We start from the raw sequence: 21,052 nt of genomic DNA, 5'->3' as shown, positions 1-21,052 counted from the left end.
TATATTTTGTACTTTCTATTATAAAATAGGAAAGAATCTAATGAAAAAATCAATAATGCAAGAAAGCACTGAAAATTAAATGATTTAATTTAACATTTGCTGAGCAAATATTCTGTTCCATTATTTTTATCTACACTTTCTTTTACTGAGAGTATGCTGTATTCCCAGCTGTCATCATTTAGAAGTCCCAGTTTTGGTAAAATGAGAGAAAAGAGACTTGAAGGAAGAGAATACAAAGTTGGATAAATCTCACTTTTGTACAATCTCTGCTTTTTTAACTCATATATTTCTTCTTGGTAAAAGTGAAACTCCATTATAAAAACACAGTAGTTATTGTGATACAGTTTAGTTACTGCTGCAAGGCAATGACAGCAACTTATTTGCAGTATAATTAAATAAAGTACTTTATTAAAACAGCATAGAGCTGGTCAGTGTTTTCATGAAGTATTCATGAATCAAAATATGCCAGTTCTAGCAAGTGCAAACTCGGTTGAAGTTAGGATTATTTACTTATCTTTAAAGGTCCCAATTTGCAGTTGTCTTGAATGCAGCACAACTACTTGTTAATAAATTCATATGGACCCCTTCATTTTGCACTCTAAACTGACTTGCCTTGATTCCAGCCCTTAGTGATTCCCTGATGGCTTTGAACAGAGACGATGCAACCAATGGTAGAGTATTAGTTCAGTTCTTTAGTCATCCATTAGCTAACATATTAACCTTGCACCACAAGTCTACCACATAACAATTGTAACTGAATGTTTGGGATGTAGTTTGTAAACTGGCACATAAATAAGCACATCTTTAATTTAACAAATTCAATTAATTTTATATGCAATTTTACAAATGTCATGAGAAAATGTGTTGTACACATTTTTTGTAAGAAACACATAGTCACCTCCCTAACAATTGGAGAATAATCAATAAATATGTACATAACCAACATACAATCACAGAAAATTAGCACATTAAAAGTTTAGATTTTATATCTATGCATACTGTACTAATACTATTTTTTATTTAAACTGCATTATTTCCCCCACTTATTTTTCAGTACATGTGAAAATCTTTTGATGCTCAGCATCCTTTTTCCTTTTCACGAAAAAAGTGAAGTAATTAATTCAATTTTCTTTTGGCCTTTTTACCTTCCTCCTATTTTATCCTGAGTCACTAATTGGTATTTACTTTATCATTTTTGCTGAATGGTCTGTAATCACCTTTAAATGAAATGAAACCCATCCTCGTTGGTAGGATCTCTCACATTGGTTCTGAAGTAGTGCTTGTTTTTATCCCTGAAGCATACCACCTTAGACGAGAAGAGACAGACTGGTTTGACAAACCAAGAGATGGGCGTTCAGAGAACGGACAAGAAAAGAGACAGGTGAAAGAGGACAAACAAAACACATGCACACACTTTACACTGTTTAGCCAGTCCAAGCTGTAATGAAATGCATGCACCCTCACCCATTCACCTGGATATCTACTGTATATGTGGTATGTACAATCAGATGCTATTGCAAGGTACTTAAACACCACATATATGTTCATGTTGCAAAGAATCCATACCTAACTGTTTTCCATTTACCTTGTACATACATGACATCTCACCATTGTGTATGGACCACAGGGAAAAGGTCCATTCTACCCCTTCCCTCACCTCAGGGTCAAACTGCAGAGGGATCCCAAAGACCGCAGTGTCTCAGGTAAAGTACCACAGTTTACTACATTTCATTCAACAACAACAACAACATCAGCCGGCTACTGCATGAGAAGTAATGTGCATTCAAAGAGGCATGTATTCAAAGCTAATGTGTTATTGACTGTAAGGCATGCATTAGATCTTATTGACCCCATTGCTTACTGACTGCATCAAATATGCACTGTTTACATCACGGACATTGTTTTCCTTTTATTGATCATAAAATAGATTCAAAATTATTTAAAAAAGGGTAAAGGCAGTATACATTAATATTGATTGTAATGTCTCATTAGGTTTACAGAGCATGACTACTATGCTTTGTACATATTATTTACTTGATATTCATGCCAAACCTCAAGAAACTGGCAAGTCACTTCTTCTGCCATTACGTTCCATCACACCGTTCCTCCAGGCTGGGAGCAGACAGACATTTCATTTCCTGGCTTCCCTTTTGATTTGGCTCTTATCCACGCTCATCAGTCATTGCCATGCTCAAGATGGCGTATCCCTCACGCTGAGGATTATCTTTCACAATTAACAAACAGCCCACAAAGGAAGCATTTTGTTTATGAGGGGCCTGGTGGTGATCTGAGTCATTTTGTTTCTCGCTGCAGTAACCATGTTAAAGCGGTTTATGTAGCAAAATGAAGGAGGTTGTGGCTCTGTGTAGGTGAGGGCCTTTTTATGTGCGACCCATGGAAGAATACTATACCTATGCATGAGTTGCAGATAGTCAATAGAGGAGTTGGTGTGTGTGCTGTTACAAATGCAGCACCTACAGAACAGTGAAATGTTTTTCTACCGAGCTATCTACCTAAAGTATATCATTTTATGTCAAAAGCTAAGATGACACTTCTGCTCTCCTAAGCTAGTTCCATTAAGCTGCAGTTTAGCCAAGACTTTCCTATCAAAATTGGGGGGGGGGGGGGGTTTAGCTCTCAATTCAAATTTTTTTTGGAATAAAGATAAGTTAAATTACTATGATTATGTTTTCAACTAGCCTATAGGTTTTAGCTAGAAGCAGATTACAGCTAAAAACAGAAAGTAAATATAGGCTATTCTCGTCATCTAGGCTAGCCCTGGTCTGTTTTGGTGAGTCTGTGTTTGTTAACATGCAAAAGAAACAATAAAGTTAAATGTCAATGTTAGAGATCAAATGCTAATTATTAATGGTACTCACTCGGTCTTTGTGTTTGATCCCAAGCAGGAAATGGTCTGGGTATCCGTGTGGTTGGAGGGAAAGAAGTCCCTGGCAGTAATGGAGACATCGGAGCTTACGTTGCCAAAGTGCTACCTGGTGGAGCTGCAGAGCAAACCGGAAAGATTCTTGAAGGTATGGTTTTTGATGAAATACACTTCCCTTTGTGCAGAAACATGTTGTAATAAACTGATTTTGTAGATATGAAGACAAGGGGGTGAAAAAAATGTATAGGCCATGTCCAATTTCATGCCTTTCTCTTTCAAGGATAGGTTTTAATTTGGGTAAATATGTTTCTCTTTCATACCAAAAGTCAAATGAAAAGATTGTAAAATTTTAAAAGCATTCCATCAAAGATTAACAAAAAAATAGTGACAAGAAAGTGACATTTCCTAATCACACATTTAAACATGTTATTCACTTTTGAGAAAAACAGTGGTGACAGAAAGAGGTCTAACTTTGCATTCAATTTTCATCACATACTGCCAATGGGCTATGACTCATTGGAGTTGTGTTATACATTTTATTGGTTGTATTCAAATACATATACTGTAGACGTATATGTGTATATACATGTAGATGTGGTCTAATATGGCACTGATAATTTTTCCTCTAAAATGGAAGCAACACAGCATACTGTATACTGTATTATATAGGTGGTAGCTGCAACACCTACAGTTAGCTATTCACCTCGTCACCATGTAACCATAATGCACTCACTCACAGATATATGACCTGTGATTTCACCCTTACACACCTCTCACTGACACCACCTGAGGATGAATTGCTGTGTGGTGTATTAACAGGAACACTTTTCACGAGGTGTTATTGATTTCACACGGGGGAGTCTGAGAACAGTTAACCCTCTCACCCTCCCAGTCCATCTGTCTACTCATACTCGCCTTTAATCTCTGTGTTGAGGCACATTGACAGTGTCGGACAATTGGTAAAGCCGTGGCCCGAGCCTTTTTTGATGCTGTCACACTGGTGATCTATGGATGGAGAGAAATGCAGCCCAGCCTGGACCTGCAGAGTGTGTGTGTGATCCATCTGTCTGTGCTCTGTTGATGTGTGTGTGTCTGAGCGTGGGCATTTCTTAATCACACTCTCTGTTCTTGTTTGTCTCTCATTCCATTTCCTCCTTTTTTCAAAATATCCTTTTTCCATGGATGTTTTTCTCTCCATTTATATATCATATCAGGCTATTCTGAGATTTTCTGTGAAGACAGCATCATCAAAAGATGAAGATAAAAAAAATGCAACTGTGAAAAATTGTGGAAAAAGTGGAGCTTAACTTGGCTTAAAGGTTTTGCTTGGATTTAAATAGATTTTTCAATGGGATCTCCAGTGAAACTTAATGGAAAACTAAGTAAAGCAGAGAAATATAAATGTGGATCATGTTTTCAGTACGGTTAAAGATTAAATGAAAGTGGAAATTGTTGCACTATATATTGTAACTTTTACATCAGGAAACAAAAATCCCAAATGATAAATAAATATTTCAAGTTTTAATTAAGGTTTCAATGGTTGAAAAGGTCAGAGAGCACATAATAGATCACACAGTGTAATTTCTCATTAGACTGTACATTTTTTAATTCACCTAATTCAGTTTTATTTCATTTATACATATATCACCATATTGTATCAAACTGTAATGCTTCCTATGTATTTATCTTTTTTGCTACTTTGCTACATATTATGACTCATCTATAATTATTCAGCCCCTTATACACTGTAGTCTTATCTATTTTATTATTCTAAGCACAGACAGCCCTCCGTGGTGTAGGTGAAAGCTGATGATGATTGCTTAGGTCCAGGAGTCAAGATGCATGCGTGACGCTGTTCCCCACAAGGACAACTCGGCCATGACAACAGCCATAACCCTGTCATCAACACTAAGCAGAATGACTGCAAAGTATTTTCGTTCTGCCATTGGTAACGCAGTATCTCCCTCCCCTGTCGTGTGAATATGGAGAAATGTCGTCAGATTCAACAGGCACAGAGGCTTAGTGTCACAGAGGGCGCGTGTAGGAATGCCTGTTTGTTTCTCTGCTGCTGCTGAAATTCAGATTTCACAAGCCTCACAATGGGACCAATGTGGTGAATAATATCAGGGTGAAACTACAGTGCAGCTTCCCTGTCACTCACACATGCAGCGAGGGAGTATCGGCGCAAACAGAGGACCCTCCTGATGAGCTGTTTCAAACGGTGTAAGTCGCGCCAGTGTGCAGGGTGTGTTTTTGGAAGGATTTAGTGGGTTTGCTGTGCTGTGTGGATTCATATAAGCTTTCGCTGCTGAATTAAATATAAATACATGGTCAATTTTATGAGATATTTGTCATAGCTGGAGAATCACCAAAAAGAATCTGATTTGATTTTCTCTTCGTTCCAGGCCATAATGCGTCATGTTTGAATTGTTCTCCTGCAAACTCTAGTTTCTATAGTTGCAATAACACAAGGCCGTTTTCGGGTTGATTTTTTCCTCTGTTTGTGCCTGAGAGCCCCGTGAGCAGCTTTGTCACACAGCTGCTGTTTGGGCTGTCACCAGCATTCATCTCTCTCGTTTTGGCTTGCAGTCTGATGCACATGTCGTTTGAGTGCAAGAATCAAAGCTTGTTTTCTCTCTCAAAAGATTCCTCGCTGTGAGTCAAAGGATGGATTTGAGACCATGAACTGGTCACGTATCCAAGCCAACAGGGATTTATTTTTCCCGTGAATTGATCCCTTTATGCACTCAAAGAGCTTCTTCTCACTTCAAGCTTTTGGTTTCTTTCTGGTTTGAAATGAAATGTTTGTATTACACACTGCATATGGTATTGTTGACTTTTTTTCCCTGCCTATGTAATAGGAATGCAAGTGCTGGAGTGGAATGGAGTTATTCTGACGGGGAAAACCTACGAAGAGGTACAAGGGCTCGTAGGGCAGCCGTGCAGTGATGCAGAAGTGTGTGTCAGACTGTGAGTATAACCTTTGTCACAGTTTGTTTTCTCCGCCCTGTATTTATAGCACTCCATATTCATTCTTCTGCCATTTTTTATTTTCTTCCTCTGTTTATCCTTGATCCAAATCCAATCATTGCTCCTCCTTCATTTCCTGCCTCTTCATCCACCTAATGTTTCACTCTGCTCCTCTTTGTTTTTTGTGGTCTGTTTTATGATTTACAAAATTGCAATTTCCCTCTAAATCACACATCCAATTCTACAAAGCATCCTTCTCTCATTTCATTTTTTAAAAGCCAGTCATGATTGCCAGCATTGCTGTTTCCAATCGAGTTAATCAGAGCTATTTTACCCTCATCTGCGTTATTCTTCAGTTTTCCATTTTAATTTTGATTTCCAGAATTATATGACGCGTTAATTCCTTGTTTTTCAGCGATCTCAACATGCTGGCTGAGTCTGAGGGTTCCCAACATCTGAATTTCCAGGAGCACAGCAAAAGTGAGTTCCAGTATTCCTATAACTACGTCTTTTCACTTCTCACTCACATTTCCTAATTAACTTTTGTCTCTTGCAGTTTTCCGACTCTCTTCTCGTATCACTTTCATCTAAGATTCGCTCATTTCTCAAGTTCAGCCATGCATTACTTGTGGCCTATTTCCTCTGTCTGTCTGCATTAAATTGAACCATTCTGGGAACACTAGATTGTTTTCAAAGGGCTGCTGTAATGTGGTGCCTTAATATTCAACTTGAAGTTTTCTATTTGTGGTTTTTCATGTCTTCTTCGTTTCCAATGAAATTGGCGACCAAAACTTTTCTGGTTTCAACCTCCTGCACAGTGTGTGTTCCTGCTCCATCTTTCCCTTGATAAAGAGCGGCTAAAAAAATAGTTTCCAGCTTAATGTGTTTGTGCTGCTGTCAAAATGCATTGGATTATGTAGGTATGATGCTATGATTATGTATGTACCTTGTAGGTGACAGACCACCCAGGTCTCCAGGGGTTGACCCTAAGCAGCTTGCGGCTGAGCTGCAGAAAGTGTCACAACAGCAGGCTCCCACGTCCGGCTCTTCCTCAGGACTGCCCGCCACCACCTCGGCCACCTCCAGTCCAGCCCAGCCAGGATCGCCATCCGTCAGCAAGAAACGCCACAGCAGCAAGGCCGGTCCACTTTCAAAAGTTGATCACAAATGACAGTACATGTACATCTCAGATGTGTTAATGCCATTATGATCTCAAAATTTAGTTTCTGCTTAAATCTGCAGATTTCTTAATGAAGACGAGTCCCTCACATTTCTGTAACTCATGCATTTCCCAAAAAGCTTTGTTGAGTGATATCAGTCTTTAAAAACACAGTGGTACATACTGTAATGAATATTGAAATAAATGCACAGATGCAACTTGGAGTTTTGCCTCAAGTGCTGCATCAAGTACAGCACAGCACAGTAAAGAACGCAGTGTACAGTATCAACACCCACCAGTAAATTCAAACTCTCCACCCACAGATTTTTTTTTTTTTGCAGGCAGGATCTAAACATGTTGCTTTTATCTCTCACAGACTGCAGAGGGAATGAAGACCCAGTCCCATCCCATCACTGGAGAGATACAGGTCTGTGAAAAGAAACCACGAGTTATGTAATCTTAAAGCAAATATATGGTTATGATAGATCTGGGGTATATGTTACATTGATTATGTGAAATCATTTGTATTTTCAAACCATGGAAGTTGAAGCCCTTTTTTTTAATTGTCACATTTCTACACAGTTTTCAGTGTTTTCTATTGTTTTTCTCCCGAAGTCCATTTGAATTCATTTTCACTCTCTCTGCAGCTTCAAATCCACTATGATAAGCAGCTTGGCAACTTGATCGTTCACGTCCTGCAGGCCAGAAACCTCAGTCCGCGGGACAACAACGGCTACTCCGACCCATTTGTTAAAGTGTATCTCCTGCCAGGGAGAGGGTGAGTCAAGGGTGTGGAACCTGCAAGCACAACTTAGGGGGAAAAAAAGTTAAAAAGAGGGGCAATGTCAGTTTTAATGATGTAATAATACAAAATGAGAAATACATTGGAGGTGTACTAGTATAAACAGATAAATGGGAGTAAGATGTCACTTTTATTTGGTACTTTGCTGTTGTTTTCTGCCACTTTTGGTGTAAGAATTTAAACAGACCTGCTTAGATTTTCCACATTGACATCAGTGTCTATGCAGGCAGCCACTTCGTTAAGCTCAAACCTGATTTCCATTCATTTTAAAATCGATTTACAATTGATTTTGGCTTACCATGACATCTTTCAATGTGCAGCACATGACCTCTCTTTGGTATCTGTTCCTTCAGCGCCTATGTATACACAGTCCATCAAAGGCTATGTTTTATGTTGTAGTTACTTGTTATTGTTATGGGACTAATCATCCCCTTATCACTGCTGAATGACATGAATGCTATGTAAATGATATGAGGTTTAGTGTACTTGTGTTGATGTGGCCCCTGTTGATGGGTGCTCCACTGTACTGTAGGTGTGAGTGCAGTCTGAATCAATAGCTCTCATATTTAGTTGCAATACGATCCTCACTCCCTCATACATCCAGGGCCCCCTTCTCACTGTGATTGCGCTTTAATGTAATTGACTCTCCCACCTTCTCTGCTGTATGAGGTCCCTCGAGAGAGTGTTTTTTTTTGTTTTTTTTCCTGTGATCGTTTCAGATAAAAGCAATAATATATGGCTGTAGGCTTTACAGCCAGCCACCACTCTATCAGGCTTTCAGTTTCACACATGCGCAGATGCCAACATCACTGTGGCTTAGGTTTATGCTGAGGTCACCAGAGAGTGGCAGCCACAAGCCCCCACAGCCACCTTACGAATAGTTGCTACAGAAACATGCACATTTAAAGTGCATGTGCGCACATACTGTATATGCTGCATGTGTATACATGGTCAATCTCACAGCTATCACAGCACCAATGGCAATTCATGCAGAGGCTTTTCAGATGCATCACAGATCTCCTGGCAACCACATGGAGGTCCTGCAGTGTTTTGAATAGTCTGATGTTATTATTCAATGCACAGGAACCAGGAAATAGGAAAACATGGTTACATACATTTACATGTCATTGTTTACAATCTTGATTCTCTGGTCTACATGCAAGTAAAGATACACAGGTGTTGTTTTTGGAAATGTTCAATGTAAGTGTCAATTAGGAACCAGTAACACATTTAGCAAACTAAAAAGTAAAGAAAATACTGGATAAAAATCAGGAGATGGAGATGAAACAAACCACTGCATCCTAGAAACACATGAATAATATTGATTTAACTTTAATTTAAGTTAAATGGTCTGTAAGGTTTCGGGGGTTAGAGGTTAGGGTTAAGGTTAAGGTTAAGAGGGTTCTCTCAGGCCCATGAAGTCGCAGATCTCCACTTGGGTTGCCAAAGGATGCGTAACATCACCTGAAAGTCCTCTTTACACACATACATGATATTCATGAGACACTAAAGCACAAACTTAATCCACCCACTCCAGCATACCACAGCTCCCTGCTCTTGTCCCTCTTCTAAAGACACAGTTAATGAATCACATACAGACTAAAACTACAGTAATTTCCCCTTTCCCATATACCCACTCACAGTCCACAGGCACTCTTTTGACCCCCACCCTCCCTCTGACTATTGTTTCTGTATGTTGTTCTTTATATTTAATGCATGCTGGACCCCCTCAGTCAGGTCATGGTTGTCCAGAACGCCAGGTATGTGACTTGCCCACTTTGGCACTTTGGTTCTGTTTTGGTTGAAATTTGGTTGTCAGTTTGGTGAAGGTTACAAAACATCCAGGTTTTTTTTTTTTGTTCTTTTTTTTAACAACCGATCGTAAGCTCATTGATACACGTCAATTAGCTCAGTCCAACTAACTCCCTTCACCCTGGAACAAGTGTGCATTTTGCCTTAGTCACCATATTCTCATGATATTCCCCTCACCTTAAGTTTTAGTGTCCTTGCATTGCATTTCAGGATGACAAAAATCCCTAAATATTAACATCTAACATATTAACAGCTTAAGATAACACATATAAACATACAATCTGTGCTGACAATTCACGCTTTCCCAGCTGACTTTTGTGTTTTCCTGGTAGATGGTCTGTTTTTGTTCCTACCCATTGTAGTTTGAAACCCTAACATTGAACCTGACGCACTTTAGTTTGTCCCTGTTTTGTGATTAAGACCCCTCAGTAATGTCCTACATCGTGCCCCGACATCATAACGTAACCCTCAGTGCCACGTTCAATACACACTCTCATTATTTTGCTCTGCAGTCCTTTATTCATCCCATTACTTTCCAATATACAGTAGATTGTCCTTGTCTTTACCAAACTAACTCTTACAGACTCATATCCTACAATCTTAAATCGAACCCTACACCCTGCAAAAAACATCCATCTAACAAGTCATTCATTCTACTCCAGTCAACTGTGATGTAAAATATTTTTTTTCTCAAAACAAGTGAAAGAGTCCGTGAGTCAGAGTATATTTCTTCTGACTGCAAATTGACTTATTTAAGTTATTTGATTTAAGTTTAGAAAAATGTAATTAGAAGTGAGACTGCTTCTTCTACTTTTTTTTATTTCCTTTTATTTTACTGGCATTCATTTTCACTTGTTTTAAGATATAGAAATGTTTATGTGACTAAATGACTTGATGGACATCAAAATGGACTTTTTTGCACTACACCTTGACATCGCACCCGGCCGTCCATGCACGTAGGCCCATACATTGTTACTGTCCAAACAATGTGCATCGCATTCATTCTCTCTCTTTCCCCTCTACTGTCACGTTGTGCCCTTTAATTCCAGTAAATTGTGCTCAGTACATTGTGGTGCCTCACTTCCCTGTACGACTCTTGCGTGTCTGTGACCATTGTTGCGATGTGTCCCCCCACCCCTAGTGCTGAAAACAAGAGGAGGTCCAAACATGCGGGCAAGAGCCTCAACCCCGAGTGGAACCAGACTGTCATCTATAAGAACATCCACCTGGAGCAGGTACTGTATGTGGCCCAACACACGCAGTGGCACAGCGCAGCGCAGTGTCATGCTTTTTTTTTTTCATTTTGTAATTAAATGATTAGTAATTTGGGCTAGAATAGACGTGGCATACACACTACATCTAAAGTGTTTGACAGTCAAGTTTAAAGAGTGAAAGAATTTTTGTAACTATATAGCAAAGGCAGTCGGCACAAACAAAGACATTAAATGTGTCAGGTTCTACATTAAAATGATTCAAACACAAAAAAATTGCCTTTTCTCTGCTGGCACTCTGGTGAGTATTATGGCCATTGGTTTTAGTAGAGCAGATGGATATGCCACTGGGATTTAATCATACCATGGTAGAGCCCATTTTAGATTTGTTGGAAAATGATCAATCCTAGCAAATTTGTGAACGTCTGTTGTCGGGTTTTTTTTTAATCTTCCTGAATGACTGCACATTTTTTTTCTTTAAGGTTTATTTTGGTATTTTGTTGTACACTCAGCCAAGATAGGTCACTATAAAGACACATTAAAGGAGCTATTTATACATTTTTGCTAGTGCTACGTAGCCAACATTAGCAACTGTTTACTTACCAGTCTTGACAAGAGCTTCAGTCAGTTGCGTCAGCAACGAGAGGTTATAAAACACCCTCTCAGTGGTGTTGCATCTTCAGAGCAGAGTGGATGCTACAGTGACTCAGTATCAGAAAGGGCCAAGCTAGTTTGTATGTTAGCATGGCCATGTGGGCCCCATAAGGGCTACATTTGGGCTGCAGATAAGGGTCCCAAGTGGGTTTGTCCGCAGTTTCCATGGTGGCCTCACCTGTGTTTGCCCATATGGGTTTCAAGTTGGTTCTGACTGGGTTTCAGGGGGGGCCCAACTTGGAGAGTTGCACAGGACCCATGTGCCCACATGGGCCGAAGAGGGATCAGACTGGACCTTAAGTGGGGCCCAACCAGGCAATTCATCTGAGACCCTTTTAGGCCCCACCTGTGTGACCATACCATGCTAACTTCAGTAGATGGAAAGAAATTACAGAAATAGTAGCAAAAGTGAAGGAATAAAGTTTAATGTTAATATTCTTCTAGATTGGTGAGTGAACAACTGTTAATGCTAATGTTGGTTTAATTTTGTGTTTTCAGCTGAGGAAGAAGACCCTGGAGGTGAGCGTGTGGGACTACGACAAGTGCTCCTCCAATGATTTCTTAGGAGAGGTAAACCCCTTTGACAACACTGGTTTTCAATCAGCTGCGTACAGGTAGGTTTTTTATTTGTATTCCCATTAAAACGCTCTCCGTCCCCAGGTCCTTATTGACCTGTCCAACACCACCCAGCTGGACAACGTCCCGCGGTGGCTCACCCTGATGGAGCAGAGCGAGGCGGAACACCACCGGCGCTCCCACACAGGCCAGGGCCGACACGGTTCCTCTAAACCTTCTTCACAGCATTCCTCCCCCAAAACCGCCGGCTCCGCACATGATATTCAGGATTCCCCCAAATCATCTGTCATCAAGAGCCGAAGCCACGGGATCTTTCCAGATCCGGCCAAGGGTAGGACACGATGAATTCCCCTCCCCCGCTCGACCTGATCACCATCATCCCCTAACAACGCCTGTGAACCTTCTGCTTTTCTGCTATTCTTGTTTCCGTCTTCTCTGTATTTGTTCTCTCCTCTACTTTATTCTTTTCACTTCTCTTACATTGTGGTTTCTTCCTGTCACTGCTTCTTACTTCTGTTTTTTCCTTCTATCTCAGTGTCCACATCTGTCCACCTGTATCTCTCTCTGCAATCCTTCCTTTCTCCCAGCACCTTCCGATGGCCATTTTTGCACCCCCATTGTAGCTTCAGCTCCATGCTTTCTGCTTTCTCATGGTCTGTTCTCTCGGTTACCATGTTGTCACCCCAGCTCAGAGGCCTAGCCTTAGCTTCCCTCTATCTGTCTTCTAACACAGAGGGCAACATGGCCGTGGAAGGCTTTGAATGTCCCCCTAATTTAGAAAAATAACCCTCAAATTTAATAAGGATGTTGGACAATCATAGACTTCTAAGGAAGTTACCGTAACAGCGTTTAACAGCCGGTAACAGTTCACTAAAGTAAAAGATAGTCTCTTTGGTAATTTGGTGAATCTGGTTGTTTTAGACACGCAGGTGCCCACTATCGAGAAATCTCACAGTAGCCCTGGCACATCGAAGCCTTCCCCGTCCGAGGGCCAGAGCCAAAGCCATGGACACAGCCAACACTCTCGCTCGCACGGCGCTTCACGCTCCAGCAAAAGCGCCGCACGGCAACACCATCAGGACAGCGGCACTGGAAGCAGCGGAGGTGCTGCCATAGCAACGGGCGATGCCCCACAGCAGTCACAGCAGCAGCCGCCGCCGCAACGCCTCCAACCAAGTAAACCAAGACGCAAATAAAGCCTACGCAGCATGGCCTCCTCGCACTCATCTGTTCTACCTTCTGTTGGGGTTTTTTTTCTGTTCCTTTAGTTTCCTTTTTCTATTCTTGGTTTCCCCTCACCCTTTTTACACCCTCTGGTCCTCTTCCCCCGTTGTATTCACAGTGTGTCTCTCACCGCTTCTCTGTATGTTCTCACAAGTGTGTAGAGCAAGCACCTCACCTGTACCGTAGCACACTGTCTGTGACTTTCCTGAGTTTGTCGCCCTTTCATTTACCCCAAAGAGGCATAATGGTTGCTTAAAAAAGGCCACTTCTGACTACTTTACCCTACCTAACAATTAACAATTAAATATAGTTTTTGAGGCTATAAATCCTATCTATTTTTAATGCTACTTTAAGTTAAACAAGAAATAATTACTTTTACCTTGGTTGAAGTTAAATATATTAACTTTACTTAAGTAAAAGTATGAAAAAAAAGTAAAGCGCACTGCAATGTCTCCAGCTCACTTTAAAATGACAAGACCAGCATAATCTTTGTCGCTACAAGTCCAGTTAATGTTGTTCAGCTGAGAAATTAATGCTCCCAGGAGAGGTTTAATAATTTTGGATTTACTGATTCAACCTTTAAAACAAAAGAAAGATGCAGTCCCCACCCCCTCCCTAAGATATCATTAACCTCTTTTGGTATTTTTATTTCATTATTCTTTGGATTTATTTTTGATTCTGTTTATCAACAAGCGATGACCAGCTTTTCTGGGGCTCCTCCACTGAGATGGCTGTGCATGCAGTCCACTACCCCTCCCTTTTTATTATTTTTTGTTTTTTTGTTTGTTTGAATAACTACCGGACCCACAATGCACCTCAGTAGATGCTGCACACCCCGCCCATTACTGACATGCGGGAGGGGCGAATGTGCACCGCACACTGTGGCTGCATGTGATTGACAGTCAAGCTGGTTGCCATGGTGAAGATAAACCGCTCTCTGAATCTCCATCTTGCTCCTCCCCCTCCTTCCATCTTGAACTTCGACCCCCATGACCTTTGTTTCCCGGCGTTGACTCCCCTGACATCCGACCTGCGCCTGCGAAAACAAACACTTCCAGGCCAAAGAGGCCGCCTCTCACTGAGGCACCAGAGACACAGCGTAGTGGGCGTGCTCACCATTCAGAGAACCCAGTCCGATTGGCTGCCTGCCCTGCCATCGGTTGTGTCGGCCAAAGGGAGCAGAGCAGACGGCAGACACCTGACCCTCAGGAAAGCTGTGTCAGAAGAGAGGCCGCAGAGCATCGGAGGTGAGAGTTTGCCCAAGAGTCTCCTCCCTGTCGTGTGACTGAAGCACAGATGGAGCAAGGAGAGAGAAAGAGTGAGAGAAAGAAAGAGAGGATGCGATACTACTAACGCACACCTGCAGAAAGAGAGAGAGAGGGGAGTCTTACAAGCTAATAAAAAAAAAGAGACAGGAAGACAGAGAGAAAGTTGCACATCACCAAGGATTCATGCAGCGACGCACACTTCCTCCACGGCCACCAACACGGCTCACTAATACCAGGAAATGAATGTCTCAAACTGTGATCTGATTCACTGAGAGTTAACGCTGTGCAACCGCCACATCTGCTGCGTCATGACTCCCCCACTGCTTCATTGAACTGGTATTAGTGAGCTTTTTGCAATCCGTCAATGACATGGTGTCGAGTGGCCCGAAAGGAAGTCGTGTCGGCATGGATCCTGTTCTGCACCACATCCACGCATCTCATTCATACTCTACCACACTGCCTGATCAGCTGTTGAAATGTAAAACATTTAAACATGCACTTCTTAAAGAATTACATCTAAAATATGTTGTATATTAAAAAGGTTTTTTAAGCATTAATGAAAAAAAAGATCCTTTAAACTCCTGATATGAAACAATATACATGTATTTTAAACTTTTAAACTAAATCAATGCCCAGACTGAGATATTAGATTATTATAAATAGCTCATATAGTAGACTAACAATGTCACTAGGGTCTACGTGCCTCTTGTTTGGTCTGCATAAACATATCTGTGTGATATTTCTCTGGATTTATTTGTCTGTGTCATGTTGAAGCTTTATATGTGAGTTATTCCTGTCTTGTCTTTGTCTGAGAGAAAGTTTCCAATTGCTGTTTGTCCATATGCTTCTTGCTAGTCCTCTGTGTCTGTGTGATTTTCATTGCAATTCAGTCCTGTGTTCTTTAAAGAGTCATCCTTTTGACTGCGACATGAATTATTATGCGTATTAAAGTTGTTTATGATGGATTTTAGTCGCTGCAGATATTAACTAATGCTTCTTGGCCCTAGTTTTTAACGTTCCTGGACCTGGCAGACGTGCAATTTCTCTCCCTGTCTCTTGTCCTTGTCTTGTCGTGATGGATGTGGTCGTATCTCCGCACAGCTCGGTCGAGCTACAGATCCAGCGACGCCCCGGTCACAGCGGCCTCATTGGACAGCGGCCTGAGTGGCAGCGCCTACAGCCTATTGGATGAAGAGGCAGAGACAAACGAGGTGGACAGTGCCATCTTCCAGGTCCCCCGATTGTGAGTCAGCTTATTCTGTGTAATTCTATCTAAAAGGGTATGCAAGTTTTCACATTTTGAATGTATTAGAAACGTTGATCACTGTCACCGCTCTCAGCAAATAAACAAGATTTATCAAATACACAATAAATAAAAATATCTGTTGTAATGTGTAGTTTCCTTTCTCTGATTCCTTCTTTGTTCAGTGGAAAGATCCCAAACGGCACAGACGCGATGAAATCATCCATGGGACACAATGATGGAGAAGGTAAAATAGCCATACTGTATGTGTGAGTGTGTATGTGTGTTCATGTACTGTATGGATATAAAACATATAACACTACACACATTGTTCATTCATTGTTCATTTCAATGCTGAAAATGTAAAATTGGTTTTAGCAGATAAGTTTGATCTTACAAAGTCATCGCAGCTTTTACACTTATGTTATATTTGCATACAAGCAGAAATGTTAATTTCCTCTGTGCTTGTACAGTACTGTGCTTGTGCGTGTGAGTGTGTATTTCACTGTTTCCATAACAATTAGAATATTGAAAATGTTGATTCAACATTAGCATTATACCGTAGACCTGCCAGGATCTAAAGGTTATTTTCATTGTTCTGTCTTTGTCATGTAATTATAACTGATGCAAAGGTGTAAACATCATCTCATATTCACTTTCACACCTGAACTTTGTTTTCAGCTCTTTACTGTACGTTCTCACCACCTACTCCCTGTCTTTATGTTTCATTCTTTCTCTCTGTAACACATGCACACATACTCAGAGGCTACCCCTACCATTTGGCAAGGTCTTGTTGCTTTATTCATTCAGTTGCCAAGGCAACTACAGGACAGGCAAAGCTCCTCATAACTTCTCCCCATCCTTGTTAAACAAATAAATGTGATTGCTTGCAGGCCATGTTTGATATTACTCATCACATGAATACATTTAGTGTCCAGTAGAGGGCGGTGTCATGGAGTAGATGCATCCATCCATTAGCTGTACCACTTATTCTTTTGAAGGTCCTCAAATCCATATGTTGTCGATATTTGACTTTGTTTTACCTAATTTGTGTGTGTATGTGTGTGTATATTTAGGTAAATCCCAGGTAATGGGGGAAATAAAGATTGCACTGAAGAAGGAGATTAAGACAGAGGGTGAGAACTTGGTCCTGGAGATTCTTCAATGTCGCAACATCACCTACAAGTTCAAGTCTCCAGACCATCTGCCTGGTAATGGTGAATAACTGTACTATACATACTTTTATGCATGCACCATCAAATTTATACTTGTCTGCACAAAAACAGAGACTGATTGATTGATTTCTAAATGTATTACTTTTTCAATTATGTTCCTGTAAATCCTCATCAAAATCAAAAGTGTTTAATGATAATTATGTGTGTTTTTTTTATATATTTGACAGCTGTGAAACCCACACAGACACTTGTTCAAAAAGACTGGCATCTGACATACCATAAATTCCTTGCCAGTTTTCCTAGATGCTGAGCTGCACGTGTCTCCAGCCAGCACTCCCTTGTAAAGCAACAGTAGGCATTAGATTTACCTACTATCCAAAGGTATATTCTGTTTGTGCAAGGTTATAGGCTCCATTAAAACAAGAGTAACTCAGATAGGTAAATTGGTATTGAAGAATTTATATAAAGCACTTGAAAATTTCACAATTTATCACAATTTAACCATTAACAATATCAAAATGTAATAGTTAACACCCAGATAACTTAATGTGATGATGCACAATGTATCATGGGATCAAAAACTAGCAACATCTTGAATCACAAGGTCTTCAATCACTGGTATCTACAGTACTGTATATTCAACATGATGATACTATGGACTATATGTTGAACCAACGACTGGACACGTGTCTGTGGTGTACATGGTGAAATCACACTTCTCCACAGATTGCCACCCACCTCACCTCCTCCTCATAATATCTTCGTCCTAATACCCAAGCTGCCCGCCACTTGCTTGATTTGCATTTTGCTTCCAGATGGGATCTGCACACACAAGGCTTCATTTCTATTGATTGCTGCTGTTCTGTTGCTCAGAATTTGCCTCGCTGACTCATAACACCAACACTTAAATGCTAATCTGGATACACACATCGGTACCTGTTGGGGGGACTGGATCCTTGGTGTCTCTTGTCTGTGTGTAATGTGGTTTTAGCACCAGTCTGCAGAGTTACAGCTCTCTTGTTGCCTTCTAGTGGCTGACTGCAGAATAAAATGAACCTCCACCCACCTCAAATAGTAATAACTACAATCCATCTTCTACAGTGCCAAAAAAAAAAGTATCATTGATTAACTTCTTTGGTGCTACATTTTATAATTGCATATTTTATCAGCTCCCACTGTGGTGTGAAATATTTTATAATAAATTCATTAAATCATACTTTCCTACAGACAGTGTGGGTACATGCATGTTTGCATAATTAAGTATACAGAGTATGAGAAGCTTCTGGTTTGGGTTTCTGTTTAGTCTCTCATTAAATGCTGTGAACATAACAAACTGAAAAGCGTGCATACAAAAGATGACACATATATGACACAGCAAGGTTATACTGTATATAGACACACATGCATGACGTAATCGAAAGGCAGTGTAGAGAGCGGCTTTGGATTCATAATGTCAGCTTTGCAATGATGTGTGTGTCTGCAGATCTTTATGTGAAGCTCTATGTGGTGAACATTGCCACCCAGAAAAGGATCATCAAGAAAAAGACCAGAGTGTGTCGTCACGATCGCGAACCGTCTTTCAACGAAACCTTCCGTTTCTCTATGAACCCCACCGGGCATTCACTACAGGTAAACCCAACCTTACCAAAGTAAACAGTTCTGTTTCCCCCCCCACATAACTTGTAAGTATCAGTCATGACATGTGTTGTTCTCTCGGTCTCTCCAGCTGTTCCTGGTGTCCAACGGTGGCAAGTTTATGAAGAAGACCCTTATCGGGGAGGCCTACGTCTGGCTGGACAAAGTCGACCTTCGTAAGCGTGTGGTGAGCTGGCACAAGCTGCTCGCCAGCACCGCCCAGATCCACTCATAGAAGAAGACTAACTCGAAAGGAAATCAAACCTCAGAAGGAACAAAGAGGTTTCTGACATCCGGGGACACTTGGGTCCAACATCTGTGACGCTGGTCCGGTTTCGTTGGGTGGGGAGAAAGGGTGGTATCTCTACGGAACAGGACAAAAAATATCTCTTTCTTCAACCTTTGTTTCAGGGTTCGGATAGCTGGAGTTTTGGAAGGTGAAAAAAAGAAGAGTTCTGGTGATGATTTCTGTCATGTGGGACGTTAGATGTATGAATTTATGTGTTTACAGGTAATGAACACATGTTTACAGGACATACAGTGTACAGTAGTGTGGCCAGGGCTGAGGAGAAAGCAAGTGATGAGTTTGGAGGTCATGTGCGAATCAACCAGGTATTACACACTTTCATTCACACGCACACACACATACACACATGCACACGATTATTTACGACAACTTTGCACACAGTCACTCACGCAGAAGAGAAATTTTAATTCTAAGAGATACAGGGAATGGACACACTTGTAGATCCAAAATTTATTTATTTAGCTGTTTTACCCATGAACGGTTTTCCTTGTTGCTTTATTATGACCTGCAGAGTTTTATTGATTTACAAAGCATTTTGAGAATGAGATATTGAAGACTCCCCTATGGAGACCTCTTATTTATTTTTGTATTATGATATTTAGCGTAGAGTTCTATCATTTGTCTTCTCCGCAATTATTTAAGTACTAAAAAAAAAATCTATCCTGGGAAGGAAGCATAGTATATTTTATAACACACTACCTGTCATTCCAGTTCAAGAAAAAAAAATCCCAGCAAGCATGTTTTTGGATTTATTAACTCCATCTTTTTTCACCTTAAGTGTAAACTAAGTTGAATCAAATTATTGTTTGATAAATGATAAATATAAATATATAGCAAATTGGACACTATATATTGTGCGCATGAGTCTATCTACTGTATTTGGTATGCAGTGCCACATGTTCTGCACAAAAAAGAAAAATCACCTTTAAGGTTCACTTTGTATATAGTGAAGTGTCATAGATGCAAATGAATTATAACATATATAGATAGATATATAGATATCTTTATCACAGACAATCGAGTCTTGATGATTGTGACATAGAGTTTTATTTATCCATGACACCCCTTAGAATGTGAGACATTTACTGTGTGAGAGTTAAGCACCTTTTTTTTTTTTACCTCGCAAAATCCAAGCACATTACGAGTCTTACATTACACAGTCCCGCTTTGGTTCGTAAGGGCAGTCAGCTTTTTTTTTGTGGTATTTTGCACTTTTCCTGCTTAGAATGTAAAACTGATACCATCATCCTGCTAAAAAAAAAAAGATAGGCAGATATTTTTTTTCCAAGGTGAGGAAGTAGAGAGGTCAAGAAATTAAAAAGGCATGACAACAACATCAGGAGATATTGTAGCGAACAAAAAGACAAATACACTGGAAACGTATATGGAAAACCACTATTACCATTCTAAGATGCGACGATGCTATCTCAGTAGCATGTTGATGTTATGTCCCAGCTTTTTTTTGTCAAGTCTGTGTTGTCCTGATGTTATCAGTTACTATTCAAAACTGTAATGTTGTGTCATTAGATATTTATTACACCCCTTTTTACCTAGAGTTGTCCTTATGCTTGTACGGGGGTCAAGAAGCAGAGCGGCTGGTTCATTCAACATTTTCAGTCAAACCTAGCAGCAAAACACGACTAAATATCAGAGTGATTTCTATGCAACGTCTACTGTATAACGGTGATAACTGCATCTTGACTTGCTAGAAGTGTAACACTTTGCGGGAGAGGAAGCATTTCTATTGATTTTTCTGTTGCACTGCTGTGTTTTTATGTCCAACTCAGAAATGGTTACTGCTTTAATATGATTTATTTTATTTTATTTTATTTTATGTATTATTTTATATTGCTGTATGAATCTTAATTTATTGCCTGTGAGACTATTTCATATGTTGTATTATATTTGTTTACAGTACATATCAGGTGTACATAAAAAGAGTTGAGGAATTTTGTTTTTATACACAATGTAGTGCTTGTTTACAATGTTTAGAGGGCCTGAAACTCAGAGAACCAACCTTTTTGCCCTTGTGCACGAACACACACTCACATATGGAAATAAACATGCAGAGATCCTGATTATCATCTAGTTATGAACTAAGATTACAAAAAAAAAAAAAAAAAAAACATTCC

At 40.2% G+C, this 21,052-nt stretch overlaps 1 protein-coding gene across 1 annotated transcript in view; it reads left to right on the top strand.

The window, feature by feature from the left end:
• pcloa (piccolo presynaptic cytomatrix protein a) overlaps window positions 1–18,848 on the top strand; it is a gene marked incomplete at both ends in the record, with an annotated part of 52,441 nt that extends 33,593 nt beyond the window's left edge. Inside the window, 19 exons of the mRNA XM_083999240.1 lie at window positions 624–671; window positions 1,299–1,381; window positions 1,628–1,703; window positions 2,907–3,032; window positions 5,746–5,854; window positions 6,270–6,334; window positions 6,808–6,992; window positions 7,390–7,440; window positions 7,661–7,791; window positions 9,549–9,575; window positions 10,769–10,862; window positions 11,991–12,062; window positions 12,153–12,399; window positions 12,990–13,244; window positions 15,662–15,803; window positions 15,989–16,050; window positions 16,880–17,014; window positions 18,462–18,607; window positions 18,705–18,848. Of these exons, the coding sequence (XP_083855366.1) occupies window positions 624–671; window positions 1,299–1,381; window positions 1,628–1,703; window positions 2,907–3,032; window positions 5,746–5,854; window positions 6,270–6,334; window positions 6,808–6,992; window positions 7,390–7,440; window positions 7,661–7,791; window positions 9,549–9,575; window positions 10,769–10,862; window positions 11,991–12,062; window positions 12,153–12,399; window positions 12,990–13,244; window positions 15,662–15,803; window positions 15,989–16,050; window positions 16,880–17,014; window positions 18,462–18,607; window positions 18,705–18,848 (2,198 nt within the window). The remainder of the gene's footprint in view (window positions 1–623; window positions 672–1,298; window positions 1,382–1,627; window positions 1,704–2,906; window positions 3,033–5,745; window positions 5,855–6,269; window positions 6,335–6,807; window positions 6,993–7,389; window positions 7,441–7,660; window positions 7,792–9,548; window positions 9,576–10,768; window positions 10,863–11,990; window positions 12,063–12,152; window positions 12,400–12,989; window positions 13,245–15,661; window positions 15,804–15,988; window positions 16,051–16,879; window positions 17,015–18,461; window positions 18,608–18,704) is intronic.
• Window positions 18,849–21,052: the final 2,204 nt, after the last annotated feature.

This window comes from Trachurus trachurus, assembly GCF_905171665.1.
Source record: "Trachurus trachurus genome assembly, chromosome: 23".
Lineage (NCBI taxonomy): Eukaryota > Metazoa > Chordata > Actinopteri > Carangiformes > Carangidae > Trachurus > Trachurus trachurus.
Note: the sequence above shows the minus strand (reverse complement) of the source record. Positions and strands in the feature narration are given on the sequence as shown.